The following is an 18,158-nucleotide window of genomic DNA, read 5'->3' on the forward strand; positions in this document are numbered from 1 at the left end:
CTAAGACATAGTTTTGCAGTTGTTTCGCGTCTGCGTCACTCGCATACGCGTTTGTCGATCAATGTCGACGACGGACCTTGTACTTGTTCGACACCAATTCTATTGGCATCGACTGTCTTAACAGCGTAATTAGGTCGACGCGACAATGCATGGACCACCACATTCAACCTTTCAGGTTTGTACTCAACCTGAAAGTTGTACTCCGCAAAGAGTGATAACCATCTCGCCATTCGGTGCAAGAGGTGACGAGTCTTCACTGTCGCTCGCAGTGAAGCGTGGTCGGTGTAGACCACGAACGGTCTACTCCCAAGTAAATACACTCGGAACTTCGCGAGTTGATACTTCTTAACAAAGAGCTCTTTGTCATATACAGGGTAGTTACGCTCAGCTGGCTTTCGCTGACACGACGGGTAGTAATTATACGATCACGACCCTCGTGATCGTGCTGCAACGCGCATCCGATCGCAAAGTCGGACGCGTCACACTCGATGTGGAATGGGCGACTCTTGTTAGCCACTGCCAAGATCGGCGCCTCAGTCAAGCCCTGCTTGACTGTATCGAAGGCCTGCTGACACTCAGTAGTCCAAATCCACTCAGCTTTCTTCTTCAGAAGCTGCGCCAGTGGGCGAATCTTGCCCGTGTAACTCTCAACGTACTTACACAAGTACGTTGCAGGTCCAAAAAACTGTCTTAGTTCCTTCACGTCGGATGGCGTAGGCCATTCATGGATCACTCTGACCTTTTCTGGGTCAAGGCGTACGCCTCACTTCCCGACGAGACACCCAAGGACGGGTGTCTTGCTCGCCCCGAATATACATTACTTCAAATTCCCATAGCGGCTATGTTTACGCATAAGCCCTAGCAGTTGACCGAGGTGCTCTTTGTGTACCTCAACATCAGTCTTCCCGTCGATATCCCGGCTGTGAACGAACACGTAGTCGATCTAGCTCGGTGCGAAGTCACGCACTGAGCGCAATAGATATGTAACACATATATTGAAGGTTGCGGGGGCGCTCTTCAGTCCCTGCGGCATTACGAATCACTCCCAAAGCATACCGTTTGGGGTGCTCATCGCCGTGAGCGGAATGCCCTTCTCACGCATCAGGATGTGATAGAACGTCGCGCAGATCAAGAGCACTATAGATGGTACTCCTGGCCATCGAATCGATACTAGCGCAGACGCTGATATCGTCGCATCATTCAGTTTGTTGTAAGGATGAGCGATGCGCTATCCGCCCTGTGGCTTCTTGGCACAGAATATTGGTGCGCCGTGCAGGGACTTTGATCCCCGCACTTGACCCGCTTTACGACGACTTAAAAAAATCATCGATTGACTATACTTGATCTCGCGACAGTGACCACTGCCGCGTCATACAGTACTTCGTGCCCGACACGAAGTCGATCCCGTGCTGTATACCCTTATCCTGTGGAACTTCCGCAGGAATCTCTTCCGGGACCACATCCTTGTGCTTCAGCAGAACATCCTAGAAGGGACTTGACTTCACGAGCCCCAGCACTGCTCGTCGAAGTGCTGCTTTCTTCGTCTTCACACTAGGAGTGTCCTTACGCTCAGCGGTATTCCCAGCGTGGAGCTGCCTCAACTCCTGCTTCGCTTTTCATCCCTTCGATGTCCGAAAGGATGCATATCTTTGGTGATGCGTTCATCGTACAGGTCCTTTGCGAAGCGCATCAAGCCCATGACTAGAAGCGATGTCACCTTCAACGAACTCGTCGGAGGATTCTCCAATTTGAAATGACCGGTACTGGAGACCAGTACGGGTCCGTGTCAAGACGTTCAACGTTTCGACGCACGACATCGCTCGTATCACCTCGCTCACGGACCGACTCATACACAGCTTTCGTCGCTTGCGCCGTCGTTTGTTCTTGTGAAGCCCGACTTCACATGTTTCTCGTCGAGGCCCGGCCTTGGACAAATTTTCGATGTAACCATCGGTGAATTCTTTCCACGGACGCGAATGATCAAGGCCGACTTGATTACATTCCGCTTCCTGGCGCAGCACGGCTGTACGGGAGCACGCAAACGTTTTCAGTGCTGGACGTTTGCAGCCGCCAACACTGCTTGCCGCGTCGTCACCCCCCCCCCCCCCGGGACTGACACACCGACATCACAGTTACAGTTTGTAGCTGGAGCTCCTTGCATATCTGATGCGTCAGTTTCCGGAACCAATGAATCACCGTCACAGTCACTGTCTGTGACTTAAAGTTCTTTCATACTTGATCTATCAACTCCCCGAGTCAAAATGGTCATCGAAGTAGGACGTGTCTCAAATCTGATTTTCGATTTGAGACCGACTCAGCTGCCTAAGTTGTTGCGACTTGTGAATGGGCACCAGAGGTTGAAGCGTAAGGTGCTGCCTCAACGGTGGGATCGGATGCACCTTGCGTGCATGCGCGACACTGACAGGGCCATCTCTCTCGGTCCCGCTGCGTTCGAGGTGTACAAGCGTACACTTCTCCCCGTTGATCGCTGGATCATGCCGTGCATGCCACGGCATGCCCAATACCAAGTCAAACTAATCGTCCAGTTCGAGGACGACAAGATCCTTTTCGAACACCCAAGGTTTGTACGAGAAGCACACGCGTACTACGCGTTTCACCGTTCTTACGGTGGCACCTGTTGGCAACCACACCTCCAAAATACTTCGAGGTGTTTTAGCTTTTTCAAAGTTCAGCTTTCGAGGACTTTCCAGTCGAACAAAGTTGTTCTACGCTCCTGCGTCAACCAAAGCACGAAGTGAACCTGCGCTCTTAGACGTCTCTTAGACTTCACTTTCAGGATGGCAAGATTTGGCTTGCCATCTTGCTTTTCGGAACGAGAATCCCTGTAGCTGGGGGCTTCAGTCCTCCGAGTCTCGTGTCCTTTGTAACACGCGCGACTGCAATACCAGTAGGGCGCCCCTCGCCTACTGGTTCTGCATCTTCTTGATGATACGCGGCGATGCCGGGCATCACCGCGTTGGCCCCTGGCCGAGTGCACAGGCGCTACGTAGTCACGCGATAAGTGTCCGGTGTAGCCACATCGGTAACACCGCGCTTGCCCCCAACAGCGGAAGCATTCGAGAGGTCCATACGCTCTGATCCTTCCTCTCTCATTATCGGACGTGCCATCCTTGGCACGTTCGTATGCAGCTCAGGCTAAACGCCTCTTGCATCGCAAGAGCAATCGTAGCTTCGACAGTACTTGGGTACTCTCGGAAGAGATAAGTCTTAACCGATCATTTCTTTAAGCCCTTCATGAACGTGACGACCTTTGTCGCCTCGTCGATCAAATTGGTCACAATGCTCGGAACCAAGTACTGCGCACGTTGGGCTTGTGCATGAACGTCATCTGTACCTTTCTGTAGGTCGAAAAACTCTGCTCGATCGGAACTCAGTCTGAGGGGGCTCAAACGCTTGTCTGATCTCCAGCTTGGATATCGCATACGTGCTAAAGCACGTATGATCTGTGAGCTGGCACCCCATACGCTCAGCTTCTCGATCGTCCGCCAAGACATGACATGTGCGAGCGCAGCCTTCGATGGTTCTTCGGTGATATGACAACCGGTCTGGCAGTGTAACTTCGACAAGCCATCGGAGAAGAGGCTCATCCTCTTTCCCCACATAGCTGCTCACGTGCAGCTTCATCGACTGCACACGCGGTGTCGTCCCGGGCGACACTTTTGTAGCAGTAAAATCGCACAGATCGCTCATGACGAATCCCGGAGCAACACCTTTTTGCTCTGTCGGTGATAACGTACGTAGCATTGTTGCTGCCTCTCCAATGACTGTTGACAGTCTTTAAGGAGGTTCCTAAGCCGGACCCGCCAGATGGGTCAGACTGCACGCACAATGTACGTGGCAGAAGCACTTGGGCTACGGATGGATGGATTACAGTCCATGGGTTTGTTCTCCACCCCGTGTTCGTGTTTCATACGAACTCGTCAGTTAGTCGGTCGTTGGACGGACTACACAGTGCTACCAGGTGTAACGGGCCTACTTGTATCTCACTACTTTGGCTTGCACAATAGCGCACGTGTATGATGAAGCGTAAGTTGCGTTTCACTTAGGTTAACTATACCTTCGTCCGAAAGTATAGATTTAATTAAATGGGAAAGCAAAGCCGATTTTCGGTAAAAATGAGAGCTGTTCATTTGTTTGTTTGGGTTTTCCTCCTTATCTAATTTTCTAAATGAAAGGTATTTTACAGCAAATGATTGACTGAATCCTACCATCCTAATTGGCTGAGGATATTGACGTTTAACCAATGAATGTCCTAAATGCATGCAGACCAACAGTCTGCAATATGTAATCATTGGTGTATCTCACACCAACGTGGAAAACTCGCTCGTAGCCAACTGGCTATGTGTAGCCACTTGCGTGTTCTTCGAGGCAAGATTTGGAGCGAATTACATGTGTTAGTGTGCAAGGATGAAGCCCGTACGCGTTCACACCAGGATTACAGCGATTAGTGCGCAAGAAGGGATCCTGAACATAACCGCACCAGGATTACGTGGTCAGATACTCAAAGATGCAGCCGTACGCGTTCGCATGCCAGAATTACAATCAAAATCAAGTGTATCAAGTCTCTTGCTACGCTGCAGTAGGCAGCAAGTGCATTCCGTTCCAAGACAACGGTGCAGCTCCAGCCCTAGAGCAATCTGCGCCTGGATGGAAAGTATTCGTGGAAGTTACAAGTGATCATCCAAGATACACTGCCATTGAAGAGCATTTACCCAGGTAAAGAACAGACTGTGCGTATCTGGATAAATATGTATCAAGGCGACTGGTTGGCATCGTAATGAAGTGACACGCAAGTTTGAAGTTCGTTACGCTGGATGCGCGCCCAGGCACGACCCTGTCGAGTCAGCAAGACTATCCCATACTGAGACCGAGATATTTGCCTCAATCCATGCCCAAACGAAGACTACGAGAAGTCAGAGCTGACTACAGCACGAGGACAAACATAGCCATACAGACGACAGGATATTCTACGAAGACTTGAAGAAGAGCTACATGATGAATGTACGAGGTGCAAGAAGACAGAAGACTTTGGACCTATTGATAATCTAAAACAGTGCTTGTTTTTCCTCGTTACGCAGAAGTGTTTGGCGTGGAATAAACTAGGAAGATAAGCGCCGCAAAGAAGAAGCAATCACACCGCCGCGCCTCCACACATTCCGGGCAAGTTGATCAAGAAGGACTGATCACTTCGTTGCAATTCCATCTAAGCTCAAGCCCAGCTAGGTGGTGACCAGCGAGCATATATTTGGAGTGATCCACCTGTTTTATATCGTAGTTGGATCACTAATTTGTAAGTGCTTCGCCCATTTTATATTTTTCCTGAAAGCTAAGTAGTCGCCTTTTGGGAATTTGTATTGACTGCTGTGTGGACTGACCGTATCCTGGAGCTCAACAAATGTTTTTTTTAATTGAGGTGATGCGCGTTTGTACTATGCGTATTCAGGCTGCTAGGTGCCTGACTTAAGACTCGAGTGAGCCTAGGGCCTGTTGTATTTGGATTGCTACATATTGCTAACTCATTTGTATATAGCTCTATGTGCTGGCTATCAACCAGTCCAGAATTGCACCTGAGATACTGTACACAAGCTGTCTATGTCCTAGCGTACTTACTTCTGACTTCCCACACCCTGGCGAGGACATCCACGCCAGGATTCCCTTTTTGGGGCCCAAGGCTGCAGCCTGAAGTGGACGCTTGCCCCGCACTTCTCCATTAGGTTATAATTGTCCAAGACCCAACCAAGCAGTCTGGCAGAGTGCCTATCCGTTGAAGATAGACGAGCCCATAGGCGTATATGAGGTACACACGCTAAAGACCTTTCCAGGGAGCGATCTCGCTACCTGTACCGCCTACTTCCACACTCGGAGCACGTCCATCCATGCGCAGGACCTGTCATCCTGGCGGGAGGACCCGTATCCTGGAGCAGAAATCCAAGCACGGTGCCCATCTGAAGTCGGCTGGCTTGGCAACGTCGCTAGGTTGCGCTATACACCCCTTGATACGAAAAAAAATTCACCGACTCCGCCACATCTGCGCTTGCGAGAGCGCAGGACGCACCAAAAGCCTGTCCGCTTTTTTTTTTACTGATGTCAGATCTTGGCTCTGGCGAGCCGATTCGGGATCTTCAGCATGTACTCCTCAGCATAGAGCAGCTCATGGTCGGATGCGTCGTTCTCCGATACCGGAGCGACGGTTTGCTCACACGTGATAGGGCTTTTAGCAGCGGTTACGGCGTTGCCTAGCTCGTCCCGTCCTTTACTGAGAGTCTGAAAGGTGCCGGACGCCCTTTCGACCTCGACGGGTGATTACGTGTCGTCAAATATCAACGCGCCTGATGTATCGTCCATTTTACCGCACATACTACGGCCCTTGGCTGAACTTGCATCGTTTTCATTAACATTTTCAGCGCTAAGACTGACTAGTGATGTGCTGGAGTATATTGCGGTCTCAGCACCTTCGTCATTTGTCGCTACCACCTCATCTGAATCCTCGTCGAGATGTAAGCCCTTCGGCCCTGTCTTCTCACACTCACCACGACTCTCACGTATCGTGGACTCTCCAGCGCCTTGAATGATGCCCGGCAACGCATTGCTAAGGGTGCTGGATCACGCAGTAGGTGAGAATTGAACTGGAATCAACGTATACGAGCGTAACGTGCGCCAAAGCGAATATTCTCGCTTGAACCGATTCCCAAACCGTTCTATAGATTGCTTCAGTATCATATGTTGTGAAACTAGCTCGCCGATGACCACCGGGATTGGATTCTACCTCAACTTCCTCCTCGATTGGCAGGACGACTGACACGCGGTGCCATCGCAGTCCGAGTGCTTCAAAAACCATATAGTAGTACTCCACTGTGTCGCCGGCAAATATAATGGCAGAATGTAGCTCGGAGGCGGTGGGTCACGGCATACTACAGGCGAGTGTGAAAACGAAGTGCAGCCCAGTGCCTAGTCGTGCCGTTGACAGTAGGGCTGACAAGATTGAAATGAGAATTTCTGTGTGGCACCACTAACCACACAACTTATGTACATGCACATTAGGCCAACATTTACGCCACGGCATTGTGCCAATGTGGGTGAGGGATGAGGCTCCGATACAGCGCTTGAGAAAGAATTGGTGACAGCAGAAAGTCTAGCTGTGCCTGCCCTTTCGCTGCCAGTGTTGGCGAATCAATTTGGATTTTGTGAGTGATATTCAGATCAGCACGTATGAACCTCACGTTTTCTTGTATAGATGTCCATAGCCATCGTGTTACCGTGTCACTCTACTTTGGCATTACTCTACATATAGTTTTTTTTATACGAGATAAGGGCTGGTAGTGCGGTTGAATTTTTATCGTATCTGTTCTAACGCTCATATACAGATAAGATACGCTACCACACTAAACCGTGTTGCCCGATTTCGTTTGATGAACAAACAGAACGAACAATAAAGCAATCTGGCGAGTGATCGTTGTGTCATCGGTTTGTTCACGCCATCTGGTCGGAGGAGGGTAAAATTCCTGTACCTAATATTTGTAAGCCCTAAATCCCTGCGAAACCGATGTAAAGTCCACTATCTAGAATGAGAAGGCCCAATAAGAGACGGCTGCTCACCACGAAGGTATTTATCATTTTGACTCTTTTTCGTTTTATTGCTTCTTGGTTTCATGAATACGCAACGATGGCACATTTGAACGTGTTTGAACAATCGACCACCTAACCATTTATAGAACAAACCGTGTGATCGACATCGCTGCACTAAGCTCCAGCACATCTAGAATTTTTAAATCTGTTTAAGAAGGTAGTACGACTCGAGCGAGATTATCATTTTCTATCACCGGAAAAATTGTTTCTTTTTAAAACCTCACAGCCACAATTTATCAGCGAGCTCACCAGCTGCAGCGACCACCGTCCGAGGGCACTATACTTCGTCGCCGCGGCGTTGAGTGAGTTGCTGCGGTTATCTTTGCTCTACCTACATGATACATCTACGCTTCTGCTCGTCAACTTATCATCTACTTATTTACTTACCTCCACTCTGCTAGGGGAAGTTTTGGCCCAGTTGAGACCACCACTAGTGACGCCCGCGACGGCTTGCTCAATACGGCCTAACGACACATACGTGCGGACTTATCACTTCGCGAAAAATACCACATGATGAGGGAGAGCTCCGAAATCACCATGCCCAGGATCCTCAGCGTATCAATGCTGCGTCAAGAGGCAGCAGTAAGGCATTGAAACCACTACAGCTTCTACCAAACAAGGGCTAGAGGTAGACGGATGATGAAGTTGTGGCACTACGTGCGCCATCGATAGCTTTGTTTACTGACCGCTTTATAGTCATTAAGATCTACTAATAATAGTGATATTCTTGCACAACATCTACCGTCTTACCCCGCTTCGGCTTTTAAATCGGATTTAAAAGTTGATAATGAGGCTAGCCGAACCTCGTGTAGTATGCCCAGTCAAATAGGACGCCTTCCCAGCCAGAAGGTGTAGGTGGTGAGCCTTAACCAACTGCATTGCATATTAGTAGCAGTTTAAATGCTTCATCACCAGCCAATTGACTGGCAATTGGAGCTGAAACCGCTCCTGAACAGCTAGTCATTTTTTTCAATTTCTATCTTCCATGACAGCCAAGAAGCAAACCAGCTACAGTATACAGTTCAAGCTAAGTGTAATTAGTGAGTACAGGGTCGGTGTTGACGGCTCTGACTTCCAGGCGCTTGCTAAGAAGCACAAGGTGATACCGTCCATGGTCAGAAACTGGTCGGACAGCAAGGACTTGCTGGTCAACGCATCGAAGATCCGCCAACTCGCTACCCGTTCACGACGGAGGATGCCAGGAGCATGCAGAAAATCAGAGCACCACGCACTAGAGCAGCAGGTTCACGACTGGGTGGTAACACGAAGCCGTAAGGGCTTGCGTGTGAAAGACAAGTGCATACAACTTCATGCACTCAACATCCATCGTGCCATGATGGCCTCGACCACGTAAGACGATCGTCGCAAGTATCAAGCTGGCTGGGCCGATTTAAAGATCGTAACAGCCTTGTATCCAGGAGGCAGACGAGCGCATGAACGCTTTCAGAGATTGCCAGCCAAATTTGTCTTGATTTTATCAAAAATGCACAACAACTGATCGAACAACACAATATACAGCCTTGCAACGTCATCAACATGGACCAAGTCCCAAGATATTCCGAGACTGAGCCGAAGTCGACTATTACAACCCGTGGTGTGAGAGAAGGTCCGTTGTAGAAGGGAGGAAGTAGCCACATGTACCTTTCTCTAAACTCAAGAGCAAACCGTCGGTTCCAGAGGGAAATTCTTGGGGATGTGAACCCTATGGGGATGTGGAGTAAAACCATACTTCTTGAGTACGCCCAAAACGTAATCTGTACCAGAAAAGAAACTCAGTTTTATCAAAAGCTTGTACTCTTCATAATAAACTTGTACGCGTGCCACGTCAAGTTTATGACGAGAAGAAGCTTCGACAATACAATGTTTTTGTTTTACTGGTACGACCCAACCTTACCAACCACCTCCAGCCCCTCGATGTTGCTGCTAACAGAAGCATTCAGGCTTTCTACAGGGATCAATACGACGACGACATTAGCTCGGCTTTGGACGGAAAACGACTTTAAACAAAAGCAGAGAACCCCAAAGTTCCGCGATACGACAAGGTTCCCCAGTGGGTTTGGACTGGATTGCTACAAACAAACGCACTGAGATTTCGATAGCGTTTTCGCTATGTAGCCTGGTGCCAAAGATGGAGCTCGACGCTAAAGATCTCCATCCGCCTCTCCGCGATCTCTTAAGCCCGTCCGTTGACATGAACGAGTGGCATCTACGTTATCAGCACATAGTGGATGAGAATGACAATCGTGAAGATCTGTGTGTTGCTCGACCTACCTGGTACCTCCCTGAGGATATGCGAACCAGCTTTATCTGCTGTCTGCGCTACAGTAGCGGTGAGCAACTTTACGAGTTCGTTGTGGTGCTCACTGAGTACATGAGCAACTTAAAGTATTTGGACGGTCGGTTTGATATTGACTATATCACCTCGCTGAACAGCGGAAAGACGCTACCAGGCGAGCTCGAGCTTTTGCTGCAGCACACATGCGTCACTGGAATATAGAAAACAAGACTCTGGATGAAGACTGCAAAGTCGTCTCAGAGTACACGGACACTGTTACTAACCCACGGACACGGTGTACCTCGCACAGATTGGCTTCTACTTTACGCTGAAGGTGAATGGGATGCATGTGTAGGATAATCGACATGCTATCGATGCTGTTCTTCTGATTTTTAATTTATGTCTGCAGTTGTAAGCCTAGGCTTTATATACGAATACAATGCCTAGTGGGCTGTTTTGTTTTTGAAAACCTAGACGTCTGAAGCGGAGTAAGACGGTAGCCGCGTAAAAAAACTAAAAAGTAAATTTTCTAAGAAAACACCTTCTAGCATTTGTAAGGTACCGATATTCCTATCTCAAAGGGCACACCTACCCAATCTCAAGAAAGGAGTGTTAGCCAATGAAACCACAGAAATCCGAGATTAGGATAATCCTTTCTCAAAGGGCACACTTGCAGAAACGCTGATCTACCGGCTCTTCAGATTCTGGGTTGTTGGTAAATTATTCATTCACTTGGTGTTTGAAAGCAACCAGATACAGCTACAATCACAAATCTTGATGTAAAAAGTGGTTTCCTTAGTGAAATCAAGATGAAACTGGATGCCAGCTACTAGCATCCGGCTAGCTACGAGACTTGCATCATGTGAGTGGAGGTACTGTAGCTGCCTTTTCAGCACCACCAAAAACGTGGTGCTTTAAAATGTGAACATCGTGGATGTGTTTTCGTACAGTACTAGTACAATTCGGAACTTGAATATCTGGAGATAAAGTAACTATTAAAGTACGAGAGAAATTACTACCTGACGCCTTCAGATATTGCTCTACATGCAGTAGGGCTACTGAGTCTAATGCTGTCGATACAGGTACTGTATATGGTAGAATAAATTTGGTGTGCCGGTAAATTGAACTTTAATGCCTGTACCTCCTATGTTCCTGTATTTCAAATCACTGCCTCCTCTATAGTCATTTAGTAATCAGTGCGCCCTTTGAGAAAGGAATTACGGTAACCTAAATTTTACTTCGTACACCAAGTTTCTATAAGTTTATACTCATGACAAAGTATTACTGTGGAGTGAAACCTGTGACGTTTATACGCTTTGGCAGAAAAATAAGACCTTCTCATTCGAAATTTGTATCGAATCGATACCTACATGTACTATTGGGGTGCACACATAATCTCGAATAGAGCTGTACGTACTACTACACGTAGCACTACCGGTACCAGGATATATACCCGGTTTAACTAAAACACGAGCAGGATCTCTGCAATACATTTCAAATAGCATTTAATTTTTGGTTAGTTAAAAATCAGGTAGATATTAATTATATCAATACACCAATTGTGAGCAAATAAGCTACAGACGTTATTGAGCCATACCGTATCTCGCCTGTTCATCGCTGTGGTTGCTGATGCTTGCATGACTGCATTAATATTTTTTGCGGCAGTGTTTGGCTGTGCTTGACCATAGAACTAACCTATTACTAGACGAAACAGAATTATATGGAAATGGTCCAGACGCCTTCCTCGTGGTCCACACTCTGAGATTGTTTTTCAAGAAAAAGTATTTTGCATACGCACTTGGTAATGCAATGAGTCGTACTGTACCGTAGATTACTGATTACGTACATCGGAGATGCTTACTTCAACACAAACAGCAAATTTGGTCGGCATTCACAATACGCAATCGTGAATTGTCTTTGCGTTCGTTGCAGCTCATTTGGGAATTCGCTGCACGCCACTCAAGAACTTTTCTGAGCTCTAACCAAAACAACAATGAACCCGTTCATCCTCGTGGCCGCCACCGCCGTGTTGGTGAGCCTCTATCGCAATTATTTCGAACCGCAGCCCACAGTATGGGCGGCACCCTCGCAACTCGAGCTCACGTACTTTGCAGAGCCCGGCCGCGCTGAGCTGTCGCGCCTGATCTTGTCTGCCAGAGACGTAGTATTCGAGGACGTTCGCCTAGATCAAGACGCTTTCTTGGCCATCAAACCCACTGGTTACCTCCGGTTGGGGTCATATACGGTACAGATCAGTTATTGGATCAGATATTCTTACTCTAATGGTGATCAGGTAGCTCATTAAGATTAAGCAGCGTGTATCAATATCTCCTGGTTAGATATAACTACGACGAAGCTACCTACTGACTATTGCTCTTCCTCATTCACCTCGCCTAGACCATCTTCGGCTTCCGAAGAGCTGTCGGATGCCAGCTCAACTGCTGGAGGTTCCTCGTCCTCAGAATCATCAGCAATGTCATCCGGTATTTCAACGGGCGCCGGTAGCTGTATGCGCTCGCGTGGTAAGCGGCGTGCCCGTCCGCGCGGAACATCAGCAAGGCGTTGAACATACTGCGTTGATAGTGTCTTGATGACACTAACGAAAGACGTCATACTAGGGCGGGGCTTAGGGAAATGGCTGTTGAGCTCCCTGTTAAACCTCTCTAAAGGGTTATCTGTCCGTGCGATGAGCTCGTTGTTTAGGCCGGCAACATTTCATACGCTCACGTCGTACGTTTCCAGCCACGTCCGATTAAAGTATCCCCAGAATCCTCGCCACTTCGCTTTAGAGTAGGAAATCCCGACCACGCCACAGCGCTGGCGGATTTCACGCTTCACCCACTTGAAAGCACGCTCCATTAAGCAGTGCTCAACAATGGTAAGCATGTCGACGACACCGCGGGTCATAGCAATACAACACTCCTCCTCCGGAATCAGAAACCGCTTCATAGCTCGTCTCAGAGCCTGCTTGAGATGAAATAGGCAGCCTAGGACAATTGCATTTGGAAATTGAGTCTGCACAGCATCAATCAGCGCAATCTCGAAGTCGCACACGACTTCGGTGGGCTCCAGTTGCTGGTCGGTACCTTGTACCACGAAATGTATCATGTCCCAAAAGGCATCACCACTACGAGAGGTGCTCAATACGTAGTAAACAGGTACAAACAGCCCCGAAGCTCTATCATGTACCATGAAAATGACACACTGTTTGTAGCCGGGTGGTACACAGCGGAATGTACCATCAATAAAAATCGTAGTTCCATTGTAGCGGAGAAGGTTGACGAAGTTTGGGTGCGCCCAGCCGATCAGCCGAGTAGGCTTGTTAAGGTTCTCGCGGTTGATAGTGACGTAATGAAACTGAAAGAACGAAACCGTTGCGTCCAACGCCAATGATAGAGGCGGGATTTCGATCGCTCCGTGTACATCTCCACTGAAATGCCTACTGCGCGCCTGATAAACACGTCGAAGCACTTGGGCCTCCGACAGCCCGCGCACAACGTGTTCATTGTCTGCGCCGTAAAATTCGTTGCGCAGCGCTTCCCAAATACGCCGCGCAGGAAGCGCAACCTGGTCGATAGCGAGCATGTCTGCCCTGTCCTTCATCGCTCCCGTGACATCAGCAAGGCTACTGCCAGCAGCATCAACGCGGCGACAGGTGTGGGGGCGCCCAACTGTGTAGCCCATTGTACCAATGAAGAATGCCATCGTACCAAGACAGCCTTGGCGCCAATGGCAGCAACGGTATGATATCTTTCTCGACGATGCCCACGCCCAAGTATACTTGAAGCCGCGAAAATAGCACGTGGTCTTCTCCTGGCGCACTTGGCCTCTGGGACGGCTTGACACAGCGTTGGTCACCCCAGCGCCGTCTGAAGGTTCGGTGTTCCCCGGAAGAGACTGTGCAGGTGCCTGCATGTTACCGAATGAGCTCTTCTTCACAGGTGCCTCGCTGGGATCCCCGCCTAACGTGGCCTCTTTAAGGCCGTGAATTTTCAGATCTCGCATCAGATCATTGCGAAATCAACATATGTACAAACTCTGATCTGTACCGTATATGACCCCAACCAGGTTTTACCAAACCCACTCTGCCGCTCGGTCAGGTACCGGTACTCGAGGTGGACGGCACCACGTATAGCCAGAGTATGGCTATCGCCCGCTACGCGGCCAAACTCACGGGTCTGTATCCACAGGACCCGCTCGAGTGTCTGCGCGTGGATATGGTGTCCGAGTCCCTCATCGACGTCGAGACGCTTATCTCGGAGATTGCGTACCGTACGCCGGATGAAGCTGCCAAGGTTCAGAAGACCAAAATACTGCTGGAGGAAAGCGTGCCTAAGACGTTTAAGTTGCTCGAGGGATTCGTCCAGAAGGGACCCTTTTTCCTGGGCGACAAGATGACGTATGGGGATCTGCAGCTCTACGACCTGACCAAGAATGGACTCGATAACTTTGTGGGGTTTTCGTTGGGCAAGTATCCTAAGCTCACAACGCTCGTGAGCAAGGTGGAGTCTAATCCCAACGTGGCGGCTTATCTCGCCAAGCATTAGCAGTAAACAGGAACAGAGATAGGATGTGGATCTGTGTCTGTTGGAGTGTTGCCAGGGCTCTTGCTGAAAAGATTTTTCTTGAAGTAGTATACTTCCTAGTATTCTTCGAATTAACTGATTCCTCGGGATTTACAGTTTTTTTTTTAGATTACTGGTCACGTACACCCCCAACACCGGAAACAAAAGAAAATCTTTGCAACTTCAAAATGAGTAATGTGGCAAAGTACAGTATAAGCTCAAAATGACACCTGGTCTAAGAACCGATTAAAAGCGATAAAACATTTTTACCGAATTTGAACGGTGATTCGATAATACAGTTCTTGGTCAAAAAATAGCTTCGCGAGAAATAAAAAAAATAAGCAGCGACAATTACCATTATATCATATCTATTGGAATGATTTTTTCTTGCCGGGACCTCTTCACGAGGCTCGTGCAGCACGAGTCGTGCTCTGGATGAAAAGGTATTTTATTACTTGAAGCACCGGTAATATATAGCTTTTATACTTGAAGCTGCAATTCTCAATTCTCGATCCCGGTGATTTACTGTACAGGATTACTGACCACGTGCGTCACCGACGGTACTGTAGCAGACCAAAATATGAGCCGTAACCGATTGTCTAAAGTTTAGACAGTCGGTTGTAAGCTTTAAACGCGTTACGCAATCGTGACATCATCAGCGGACTTCGGCTCACACAGCGTTCATTTGTGAATTCGCTCTACTCCACTCAACCGATCGCAAGCCGACCACGATGACCCAGCCTCAGATTAAGCTCACCTACTTTGCCTCGCTGAGCTCCCACGCTTGATCTTCAACTATGCTGAAATCGCCTACACGGACGACCGTATCACGCACTCTGACTTCGCGGCGCTCAAGCCGACACTGCCGCTCGGCCAAGTGCCCGTCCTAGAGCTGAACGGCACGGTTTACGGCCAGAGCATGGCTATCGCCCGCTACGCTGCCAAGATCGCTGGCTTGTATCCGAGTGATGCGGCCGAGGCTCTGAAGGTTGACGTGTTCTCGTGCTCGCTGGTAGACCTCGAGGGCCCCATCGTGGATTTCATGCTGAAGACGTCGGATGAAACCGAGAAGGCCAAAAAGTGTTTGTCGAAGAGATGGTGCCCAAATATTTCGCCGCACTCGAGAAGATGGTGGCTGGTAAGTTCATCCTTGGCGACAAGCTGTCGTACGCCGATTTGCAATTCCTCGACTTCGTTGACAACAAACTCAAGTGGGCGTTCCCTGACTTCAAGTTGGACGGCTTCCCCAAGCTCACGGCGCTGCTGAGCAATGCCAAGGCGGAGCCCAAGATTGCCACCTACCTGTCGAAGCAGTAAGATTCACCCCACACTTTCCGTGCTTAGTGAATTTATGCAGACCTGGAAACTCTAAACGGCCTTTCCGCTGCATTGATGAATACATGTACTTGAAATCAGCTTTATTGGCCCCGCCTTCCGTTATTTAGTATTAATAATAATTTATTAGCTTGTAGTACCCAGCAAATATTATACCATGAAGTAATAATTTACTTCACAAGATACGCTCTAGGCATGGCATTAATACAGTACATGTGCTTAGGTAGTAATAGCCAGGAAACCCGAAAATAATATTTTTAGAAAATATGTTTTATTTTTATCGTAAATATTTTTTTTCTGGTGCGGCAAACAGTACTTACGGATTTGTGTGTAGATAATTTATTTTCTGGTGCGGCAAACAGTACTTACGGATTTGTGTGTAGAACATGATTTATTTTGCACGCCTGTGACGATCTTGTTTCTCAAAGACAATCTTAAGTACTGGGTCGTTACTACAGTCGGCGTATGCATAAAGGTAGGAAATGGCGGGCATGAGGGTAAATGTGGCCTTCTGTTAACTCCTACACTAATTGTAATAGAGAATCCTTATACGCATGAGGACTCTCGACTATGAGGAAGAGGTGAGCATGTACGATTAATTCACAGATAATGTATTTCTGTAATGTTCAAGCTGCAATTATTTATTTTTGTTCATAGAGTTTTGCCCTACGCTATTTATTGCCGCAGATCCAGGAAATAGGTATAAATGATATTGTCGGGTTCCCTGCAAAAACTTACAGAACGGGCGTGCTCATTATTTTCCTAAAACCTAACCAGTAAAGATTTGTAATTTTATACAACAATTCATCAACTGTCACATGGGACGTGCTCTACATGCGTCTTGTTCGGATTACGGTATCTACCATGTACACTCGTAGACCTCCAATGCAGCATTTATCGTTAAGTACCCAAAATTAATATTGGAAATTATAAATCACTATCTACAAACATAACTCTGTCTAATATCATTTAGCCAGTTTCGATCACACAAACCCCACCTCGCTAAATATTGCATCGCTTCAAAAAGAGACTCGACATGAACCAGTTCACTATCGCTGCCGTGACCGCGGTACTTGTGGCCCTCTACCACAACTTGTTGGACATTGATGTAAGAGCCAGCCAACAGGAAGGCGACCGGAAGCCAGACCTCCAAGGACCTTTACGCAAGTGTCGAGTCGACAATGTTGAAGGTACGACATTTTGACTTGGTTTACTATTAAGACTAATCAGATCGAGTGTAGGCGCGTGTCTTTTCAGGTTATTGTGTAGTGTGCATGTAGAATCCAACTAAAAACTCTTTTGAATATATTTCCCACTTTCACTTCTACCTTTTGCCGAGCAAGTGCCCAAACAACAGGTTTTGAGCCCAATTGTCAACAATTCGGATGCAGACGCTGCTACGAAGGCAGTCCCCGCCTCCCCGTCGACCACGAAAGGGGCAAAGAACATCACGAAGAGAAGGTTGCGCCGGACGCTGGAGCGCTCGCGGCTCTGATCACCAAGCTCACGGCCAAAGTGGACAGCTGAGAGCTGTCGCTGGAGACGCACCAGCAGCGTGCGGCCGTTACACCACCCGGTCGGGGGGGGGGGCTGGGTTAGACCAGAGCGTGTACCGTCAAGCACTGCAACACGGAGGCAGCTTGGGCATGCAGCGCATGCAGCTGCACGACGGTGCGTCGGACTTCGGCATGGGTGCGCAGACGCCTGGGGGTGTAAGGTGGTCTTGGTGCTGGGCAACAAGCAGGAGGCACACCGTTCCAGGCCAATGAAGCAGCTCAGCAGGCGCCACAGCAGCAACCGGCTGCGCAGTACCAAGCACATCGGCCTTCGTTGCTGCACCTCAACAAGAGAGTGCCGCCTGCCAAGGATGCGAAGATCTTCATGCGAAACTTCGACGGTAGCGAGGTCTACAAGGGACTTGGGAGCGGCTTCGAGCAGTGGGCGCTGCTGTTCATTGAGCAGATCGAGATGGCGGAGCAGGCGTGTGGCTACGCCTGGCCAGAACGCTACAAGGTGAACAAGTTCGATCAGCATCTACGTGGTAAAGCGGAGCCCTTCTTCCAGCAGCCTATCATGCGCTGGTGGGCCGCGCAGCCGACGATCTGGTTTGTGATGAAGCCGATGCACTTGTCGCTCAAGCGGGCGCTCTAGACGCAACAAAGAATGAAGTTTTTTGGCGCGAAGAAGGACCCGTCGCGATCGTGGAGTGAGCACTTCTTGTTCTTAAATGCCCTCATGATAGCAACGAACGCGTCACCAACGCTAGTGCTGGAGAACATCGTCAAGTACGCGGACCCGGACTTGAGGCACGCCTTGATGACAAAGTGTGAAATTAC

At 48.6% G+C, this 18,158-nt stretch overlaps 2 protein-coding genes across 2 annotated transcripts; both read left to right on the plus strand.

The window, feature by feature from the left end:
* Positions 1-8,632: 8,632 nt before the first annotated feature.
* PITG_05574 (uncharacterized protein) lies at positions 8,633-9,247 on the plus strand (the record flags this gene model as incomplete). The annotated part of the gene is made up of 2 exons (XM_002999155.1): positions 8,633-8,997; positions 9,166-9,247. The coding sequence occupies 2 exons, from the start codon at positions 8,633-8,635 to the stop codon at positions 9,245-9,247; spliced, it is 447 nt and encodes a 148-aa protein (XP_002999201.1).
* A 6,335-nt stretch (positions 9,248-15,582) lies between these two features.
* On the plus strand, positions 15,583-16,160 carry PITG_05576 (uncharacterized protein; the record flags this gene model as incomplete). Its single annotated transcript, XM_002999156.1, has 2 exons — positions 15,583-15,800; positions 16,157-16,160. 2 exons carry the CDS (start codon positions 15,583-15,585, stop codon positions 16,158-16,160), a joined length of 222 nt encoding a protein of 73 aa, XP_002999202.1.
* Positions 16,161-18,158: the final 1,998 nt, after the last annotated feature.

This window comes from Phytophthora infestans, genomic scaffold, assembly GCF_000142945.1.
Source record: "Phytophthora infestans T30-4 supercont1.7 genomic scaffold, whole genome shotgun sequence".
Lineage (NCBI taxonomy): Eukaryota > Oomycota > Peronosporomycetes > Peronosporales > Peronosporaceae > Phytophthora > Phytophthora infestans.